At 39.9% G+C, this 9,617-nt stretch overlaps 1 protein-coding gene across 1 annotated transcript; it reads left to right on the plus strand.

The window, feature by feature from the left end:
- Positions 1 to 299: 299 nt before the first annotated feature.
- Positions 300 to 6,676, plus strand: LOC134651596 (organic cation transporter protein-like). The gene is made up of 8 exons (XM_063506698.1): positions 300 to 492; positions 1,658 to 1,853; positions 2,910 to 3,010; positions 3,411 to 3,577; positions 3,946 to 4,333; positions 4,750 to 4,988; positions 5,459 to 5,640; positions 6,524 to 6,676. The coding sequence occupies exons 1-8, from the start codon at positions 311 to 313 to the stop codon at positions 6,662 to 6,664; spliced, it is 1,596 nt and encodes a 531-aa protein (XP_063362768.1). The 5' UTR covers positions 300 to 310; the 3' UTR covers positions 6,665 to 6,676.
- The last annotated feature ends 2,941 nt before the right edge of the window (positions 6,677 to 9,617 follow it).

Below are 9,617 nucleotides of genomic sequence, written 5' to 3' on the forward strand. Positions count from 1 at the left end.
CAAACAAGCCACTTATATGAAATTGGTTGACATTATGAACGAAGTAGGTACCACAAGAATAGTACCTATACCACAGCAGGCTTCAGTCGACATTACACTGCAGGGCTACTTAGAGAGTCAGTCAGAAAAGTGAATTTCTACAACTCGTCAGTCTTAAATCCACAATATTTATAAGTTATTTTGTAAATATGGACTAAGTAATTGTAGTAAATAGTGATTGTTTTGAACATATGCATGACGAAATAAAAACCAAATTAACATTTAATCAAGTCAAGTTTTATGAATAAGGTGGTAACTTGGGAATAGCGTCATGTCTTCTCAAATCTCAATGCCCGTGATCGTCCAGCCAGCGGAGCCAGTGACGTCAATAGGGTCAATGGCGACCTTCGGAAGGTTCCAGCGGTGGCAGTACGTGCTGGCAACAATACCTATACTGTTTACTGCGATGAGCAACATCAACTATGTGTTTTCTGCGGCAGCCGAGGATGCCAGGTTTGTCAAAAAATGTTTCGTTTTATTAGACTCTGTGCGGAAAGAGAAGAGTCGTGGAATGTATGGGGCCCAATACATTCCACGACTCTTCTCTTTCCGCACAAATTCTACCAATTGCCAAATGTCGCCCAAAGAATCATGTGAACCTATTTCGAGGCAGGGATCTACTAGTAGCCACCGAAGTTCTATAATAAATAATGATCTGATAAGTCCGATCCTTCGAAATCCGATTGCGACAACAACAAACACCGACTTGCGACCGAAACAAAAGTAAACTTCCAAAAAATGTTTACGGGTGTTTACGGACAATTTACGTGACAGTTATTTCACTTTGCAAGGTACTCTTGTAGTAATAAATATAACTTGAACACTGAAATTGATTCATATCGTTGTTTATTCTGGTTTCAGTTGAGCCGATTGTTAGGTATATGCCGTTGTTAGCAGCAATCATAGCAATCATGGCAATCATGATGATGAGCCTGTTAGAATTATTATAGCAAAATGCAGGCAAAATGACAAATTAGAAGAGCGCTCTTTGTCAACGGCAAATTAGAATAGATTTAGAATAGGTTATAAAGATATCATATTTACTGCCTATTTTTGAAGACGATGAATTTAACTGGATATCCAACTATTTAATCAACTATTAATTATTAAATCTTTTGATTTCGGAAAATGGTTATTTTTTTATAATGTCAATAATTGATCCTGTTTTAATATGAGTAGAAAATTTTCTACAAGATGACGAAAAATTGTGGGAAAGTCCAAAGTCGGATAAGTTTACTGAAACTTTTTATTATAGTGTTTTAAAATAAAGTGACATCACAAGTTTTAAGGTAAGTCAACGGACTCATCAACCTTAAATATGGCGCCTGCAGCTGTCGTAGAGTCTGTGCGGAAAGAGAAGAGTCGTGGAATGTATGGGGCCCAATACATCCCACGACTCTTCTCTTTCTGAACAGACTCTAACTGTCAAACTTTCATACAAGCAAACTTTAACGAACTACCTACTATGACGTTGATAGACCGTTTGGAGCAACTGACAATAAGAACTACTACTACTACTATTTACTAATTAGAAATGGACTATGAAAACAAAGAGATCAAGAATCATGAATGTCGTAAAATTCATTGATAATTTTTTTCTTTAATTTATTGCCTACAGATGTGCCGTACCAGCCTGCGAAACATCAAACTCCACACCAGCCCTGCCACCCTGGTGGCCTGCGGTCGAACATCGCTGTTCCCGCCCCGTTCTCGCCAGCGGCGTCGTTGGCAACTGCAGCGTGCACAGCTTCGTCAACCAGTCTCTGCCATGTGACAAGTGGGTGTACGGCTCCAGGAACTCTATAGTGTCTGAAGTAGGTGCAATCCTACTAATATACTGCAAACTCCACACCAGCCCTGCCACCCTGGTGGCCTGCGGTCGAACATCGCTGTTCCCGCCCCGTTCTCGCCAGCGGCATCGCTGGCAACTGCAGCGTGCACAGCTTCATCAACCAGTCCGTGCCGTGTGACAAGTGGTTGTATGGCTCCAGCAACTCCATAGTGTCTGAAGTAGGTGCAATTCCTACTAATATACTGCAAACTCCACACCAGCTCTGCCACCCTGGTGGCCTGCGGTCAAACATCGCTGTTCCCGCCCAGTTCTCGCCAGCGGCATCGCTGGCAACTGCAGCGTGCACAGCTTCATCAACCAGTCCGTGCCGTGTGACAAGTGGGTGTATGGCTCCAGCAACTCCATAGTGTCTGAAGTAGGTGCAATTCCTACTAATATACTGCAAACTCCACACCAGCCCTGCTACCCTGGTGGCCTGCAGTCGAACATCGCTGTTCTCGCCCCGTTCTCGCCAGCGGCGTCGTTGCCAACTGTAGCGTGCACAGCTTTGTCAACCAGTCCGTGCCGGGTGACAAGTGGGTGTATGGCTCCCGGAACTCCATAGTGTCTGAGGTAGGTTGTATCTAACTTACAATATTTTCTCTACTTTCTAACTTTTTCTCTTACCACCAGTCCACCACTGCTACCACAGATAGAGTTAGACCAAGATAAGTTGGCAGCGATTTTGATAGCACAGACTGTGCAAGTGTTATTTAAATTTTATAGAAGTATGATGTCTAAAATAAGACTTGCACAGTCTGGGCTATCAAAATAGCTGCAAACCTAGCTAGGTCTAATCTAACAACTCTATCAAGATCAATTATTGTGCATTCCCTAAGTACCAATCATGCCATCATGATCATGATCATGATCATAAACATATTTTTACGAAATTGAGGTCTTATATTAGTTACACATTGCACAAGAAACTATGAATGTATAATATGAAAAAAGATGGATGTTTTTCGTTGGGAAACTTCTAATTGGAAATCGGTAAAAAATTAACGACTGTTTGAAGGTTTTAAAATATTTTCTGCAGTTCGACCTGGCCTGCCAAGAGTGGAAGCGGACGCTTGTGGGCACCGTCCACAACGTGGGTGTGATGATATCCATGCCTTTGATGGGCTTCGTTTCTGACAGGTCCGTGATTTTGAACTATATTCTTTCAAGTTTCAACAGTATTCAATTTTCAGTACACACTATTGGTTGCAATTTTAGAGGTTCTTTTTATAGCGGACGGATGGAAAAGCAAAGAAAGTTCTACACTTTGGCTTTTTATTAAGTACCTACACTTTTCGAGTAATATTTTACAATTTCCGATTCCCGAATTAGTTGGTCTCATGATGAAAACTAAAGGTAGACATGGGAACTTTATGCAATCACGTTTTGATGCCAAGATGTTCGTCATAGACCACAAAAAGGGATGTACTACTATTGAAAATGTCGCAAACGAGTGATACTTCTGGTTTGCAAGCATCCGTAGCTACCGCTTGTTTGCCACCTACATGATATAAAAAATACCCGCTACGATATGTTTCAGATGGGGTCGAAGAAAATCTATAATAGCCAGCGGGCTGGGTCTGGTGGTGGGGGCCTTCAAGACCCTAACCGCGGGTCCGGGCTGGACCGGATATCCCCTTTACTTGTTACTGGAGCTTTTAGAGGCTGCGCTGGTTACAGGAACCTACACCACATGTTTTGTGCTGAGTAAGCATTTAAATATATTCTAATTCCTATTTTCATCATTCGTTTTCCCGTTCACTTGATGACGCAGCATATTTTTCTCTTCCTTTGCTATCTGTCACTCGTAATTTTAGGTAGGTATCTTTTAATTTCCATCTCACGGTTCATCCACTTTTTATACGTAGTCTACTTCTTCTACTACCCTAAATTTTTTTTCTTGATTACCCGTCTTTCATATGATTTTCAATATTTTCATTCCTTCGCATCGCATGCCCATACTTACTGTGGAAAGCAATTGCCCTCGCCAGTTTTCCCACTTTGGTCTACAACATTAGAAAAAAATGATTTTCAATCTACTTATCATAGAGTTGTTGTAACATTTGACATTTCAGTGCTAGAGCTAGTCGGCAAGAACAAACGCATAATCAGCGCCCTAGTCCTTGGGATCATGATCTCCTCCGGTGAACTCCTCCTAACCCTTATCGTCTGGCTCGTCCCTTACTGGAGACACTTCCAGCTCTTCCTCTACTGCCCTGCCTTCATCTTCCTCGCCTACATCTTTCTTCTAGAAGAATCCTTACGCTGGCTGATTGTTAATGAGAAGAATGATAAAGCTGTCATGCTGGTACAGAAGATTTCAAAGTGGAATGGTGTGGCGTTGTCACGGAAGATGATCGATGCTATTCGGAATTCGAAAGTAGGATTTGATGCGGATAAAGAAGTAGAGAAGGAAAAGTTCCATCCGAGACTGTTGTTTTCTTCGGCGATGTTGGTTAAAAGGTTGGTGGTTGGTTAAAATTTTTAATAGCCTGAATAGCCTGATGTGCTTGATCTAGTGGTAAATTGGTCATCAGCGAGTGATTTGTTTAAAAGCTTAATAAATACTACTATGTTGTTAAGATAATAAGAGTAAGTGCATATTATTTTGGACACGTCCACTGCCACTGCTGCTGAATTTACCAAACGTAATTAATAATGGCATTCCGGTATTTCAACCCAATCGAGTCTGCAGTGTTACAATTTACGAATATTATAGACTTGTTTTTTAATCCTCAATTGATCTAGTTCGGCAATTCGTCTATTTTTAATTATTTAAATCTTGGGGCTTTAAACTAGACTGAACAGCTTAAAATTTCACAGAACTGACCATACTATTTTCTTAAAAATAAGGTATTCTTTTCTAACGTTGTTTTCAGGCTAGTAGTATGCTCATGGTGGTGGTTCACAGCAGCATTCGTCTACTACGGCCTCCTGATCAACTCCGTCACGTTGCCTGGCAACAAGATAGCGAACTTCGCTCTGTCCGCCATCTCGACGCTAATTGGCGAGTTCATCGCTTGCTTCTCGCTTAACAAGATCGGGAGGAAGTATACGTTGCTGGGAGGGTTCCTGGTTTGTGGGATCTCATGCGTTGCAGAAGCTTTTGTACCAAAAGGTAAGTGAACAATGAAGTTCTTGTCACCAGAGTTGAGGACTGAGGTCATACACATAACATATGCCATGTGATAACAGCGGCACTTTCCAGTTAGTGTTCTTTTTCGTACCAGTCGCAAATTCAACAGCCAACAAGATTGGCCAAAACGTATCGTGCCACCATCTCATTCGTTCATTTATAAAAGGTCTGTGTGGAAAGAGAAGAGGATGTATGAGAGTCAATACATTCTACGGCTCTTCTCTTTCCACACAGGCTCTACATTTAAACTCTTACCAATAACTCTAAATTTAAACTCTCCTGACTCTAACTTTAAGATCTTATAGGTCCTTATAAAATTTTATGAGATTTTTGTTTTTCCTACCTATATTATTTCCACTATGAACTGTATGAAGCTACCTATATTTAGTGTAAGATGCCACCTATTTCCTTTCGAATCGAAAAATATTGCTATCTCCATAATACTGTTTCAGCTGCCAAGACGGAATTAATAGTGATATTCCTGCTCGGCAAAATGTGCATATCTATCTGCTTCAACGGTATCTACGTGTACACGTCCGAGCTGGTGCCCACCAGCGCGAGGGGCTGCTTAGTGGGCGCCTGTTCCATGGTGGCTAGAGTTGGCTCTGTCTTAGCACCCCTGACTCCACTGTTGGTGAGTCTATGACTATGTGTAAGATGTGCATATCTATCTGCTTCAACGGTATCTACGTGTATTCATCAGAGCTGGTGCCCACTAGCGCGAGGGGCGGCTAAGTGGGCGCCTGTTCCATGGTGGCTAGAGTTGGTTCTGTCTTAGCACCCCTGACTCCACTGTTGGTGAGTCTGTGACTATGTATAAGATGTGCATATCTATCTGCTTCAACGGTATCTACGTGCCCACCAGCGCGAGGGGCTGCTTAGTGGGCCTGTTAAATGGTGGCTAGAGTTGGCTCTGTCTTAGCACCCCTGACTCCACTATGGGTGAGTAGATGATCGCCTTTCAACTTGTTATCTTTAATCTTTTAATGTAATCATCAATAATCGTCATTCGAAAGACGTTCACTTGTGAAAAAGGTATTACTCTCCAATGGATAAACCTTTGGGATAAATAAACACATCTGTCCATGGTTGGAACCGTTGGAAGTGTCATATTGCACGGGGTCATTTTGACGTTGGAAAGGTGACAACAAAGCTAATAATATGGTAAAAGTAAATGAAGGATGATTCAAAACCTGGACTCCCCTACCCTTAGCCTTGCTTATCAAAAAAAATTGAAACTAACAATGGCAGTCACGCTTTTTGCTAATATTATTTTATGAACTAGTGCGAAACAGAGGAAATTCGAAACGAGTGGAGATAAAGTAAAACACGACCGAAGGGATTGTTTTAAATCGACACGAGTTGCGAATTACCTACTCGCACGTGTATCGTACAACTTTTTACAGTACATATGGCCCTGTAAACTTTCTACATACGCATGGAAAGTCCTCTTTCCCGCACTAGTTCGGGAAAGTAGCACCATATGTACTGTAAAAGTTTATTACTTAACGTTTCAGGGTAACTGGTGGCATCCATTGCCGACGCTCCTCTTCGGCGGTTCAGCGTTGCTAGCCGCGCTGCTGACACTCACGACACCTGAGACGTTACAGCGCGACCTGCCCGACACCATCGCCCAAGCTAAAGCATTCCATCAATAATTAGTGGCTCTGTGAACTACATTGAACTATCATTACTAGAGTCTGTGCGGAAAGAGAAGAGTCGTGGAATGTATTGGGCCCCATACATTCCATGACTGTTCTCTTTCCGCACAGACTCTACCTACGTATAGAACCGGCATAGTGAACCTGGCGGCCTAGCCAAGGTGACAATCGCTTTCGCTTCGCTATCGAATCGCTTTGTGTATCTCTATCTCTCTTCTATATTAGTGTGACAGTGACAGTTGCGTTTCGATCTCTACGGAGCGTTGCGAGCACGTTGTTGTTGTTGTTTTGACAACAAACCAACGGAGCGTGAATCTTGCGACCTAAACGCGTACCTAAAGTCTATTTTTTTATTCGGTAGACTGAAATGACAGTTAATAGTATGAAATGACATTTCATGTTCATACAATTAACTGTCATTTCAGTCTACGGAATAAAAAAATAGACTTTAAGCGCTATGAATTTTACGGCATATTAGTAGGTACTGGAGACTCACGCCCTGAGACTTGAATGTGACCATGTGAACCAATTTGGTTCTAATTTAAAACGATGTATTGAAAAATCTCTCTTTGTTTTTAGTTAGGGATTAAACCACTTTCATCATCTTCCTCGCGTTGTCCCAGCATTTTGATACGGCTCATGGGAGCCTGGGGTCCGCTTGGCAACTAATCCCAGTAATTGGCGTGGGCACTTGTTTTTACGAAAGCGACTGCCATCTGACCTTCCAACCCAGAGGGTAGGCCCGTATTGGGATTAGTCCGGTTTCCTCACGATGTTTTCCTTCACCGAAAAGTGACTGGTAAATATCAACTGATATTTCGTAAGTACATAAGTTCCGAAAAACTCATTGGTACGAGCCAGGGTTCGAACCCGCGACCTCCGGATTGCAAGTCGCACGCTCTTACCGCTAGGCCACCAGCGCTTCTAGGGATTAATTAAACCACTTTAAAAAAATAAATCGTATAGGTAGATAGAATATAGAATAGAACTAAAGTAAACCGTTTTATATCGTACTTATTTAATAAATAAAAATCATAGTAAAAGGTAAAAATCACAATTTTTATCAATAATATAACTAGTTAAATATCATAGTATTACCTGTTACAAGTGTTGATAAATCGCAACGATTAAATACTAGATATAACTTTTATTTAGCATATTAAATATTGAAATATCAGACATCATAAAATTTAATTTCATAGATAATTAATTATTATGATTGATCTTTCATAAAATGTGATCAAAAAAATAGTATGCGCAAAAAAAAAATGTACATCATGCTATTGCTACTTACATGTTGAACGAATGATGTCAAATAAAATGACATGATTAGGATTGTTTCTTATTAAAAGTTTACGTAAATACGTACGTACCGTACGTTATTTGTGCCTAATTATTGTCTACAAAATGACAAAAATTACAAATAATACAAGAAAGATGATGCGACCAGCGCATTCACGTAATAAGGCTAATACGGTTATGTGTGTCTGCGGGGTAAGTGTATCTGGCCTTCGTACTGGGCCTGTTTACACCTTGATTAGTGTTTAGTACGAATTCATACATTTGCCATTAAATGCAATGCAATAAACCTTTACTAGTATCAATGTGTACCTATAAGCAAAGGTAAGGTAAGCAAGAGCATAGAGTAGGTATATTTTATAACTATATTTGCATGTATTTATATGTGAAAAGCAAATAAATGATCTGATTCTGATTCTGATTCAAGCCCTAACACGAAGGCCGCGGTCACACTCACCCGTATTTACATTACATTAAAACTGAGAGCACAAGACATTACACTGTCTATTACCAAATAAATTATTGTATAAGATGTGTGACAGCTAAAGAAGATGTTGCAGTACAAACAGCAACACTCTTAACTGTCCATCGGTGGTCCTTATGCAATTTGTAATAAGGTTTACGAACTATCAGTTAACAGCGTGGGCGATGGTACGGCGCCATATTGTTGGCTGTAACTGATTTTTTTAAAGTAACATCTATCAAATTCGAAGCACGAAATTTACTAGCCTCCACAGACCTTATACAATACGTACACGAAACATAATGGCACAATAACAATGTTAATTTAGTAAAATTTTAGAGTTATAGTTCGCTATTTTAGCATTAGAAAAAAGGTAAACAATCTTGATGTAAGTACTTATCTTTTTATTGAAAAACACTTTTGAAAAATAAGTCATGACAAATATGTAACAACTATGAATCTTATACGATTACATATTTACATTATTTCGCTTTCATAAGTAATAGTTACTAATTTTTAAAAGACACGTCAAGATCGCGTAGTCTTTTTGTAATGCTAAAAAAACGAACTATGGACCAAGATAAGTCTGCAAGGATTTTGATATCACACACAGTGCAAGTTTTATTTTAAACGTCAAACTTTTATGTAGGTAATTATGACGTATAAATAACATTTGCACTGGGTGTGCTGTCATAATCGTTGCATCAGGCTTATCTTGGTCTAACTCAACAGTAATATAATAAAATTCTTATTACTAAGTAACTGACCAGTGTAATCACTTAATAGTATTTTACACATAGCTTGGGTACGACAACAGCTGTCACCAAGCCAAGCTATGTAAAAAATATTACGGCAAAACTTATTTGCCTTGAAACAACTACTTTTATTATTAAAACTAGTATAATTTACTTCTTGAACTTTCGATTCCCATGGTACTTAAATACTTGAAGTTTTAAATTTAGCATAATTATAGCTGCCTAATACAAACTCTGCGGGTTTCGAAAATATAAGCAACTTATATTTTTAACTAGCAAATACCCGAACAGCACTTTCCTCCCTATCTCACAACATATACATATCACATCAAAAAATATATCTGCAACACATTCGTAATGTGCTTGCTTCTGTAAAGGAGAGAGCGGCGAGTAGTGTGAAGGAAACCAAAACTGAGGCTTTCCACCGAGGTGG

The sequence above is a fragment of the Cydia amplana genome, chromosome 10 (genome assembly GCF_948474715.1).
Source record: "Cydia amplana chromosome 10, ilCydAmpl1.1, whole genome shotgun sequence".
NCBI classification, from domain to species: domain Eukaryota; kingdom Metazoa; phylum Arthropoda; class Insecta; order Lepidoptera; family Tortricidae; genus Cydia; species Cydia amplana.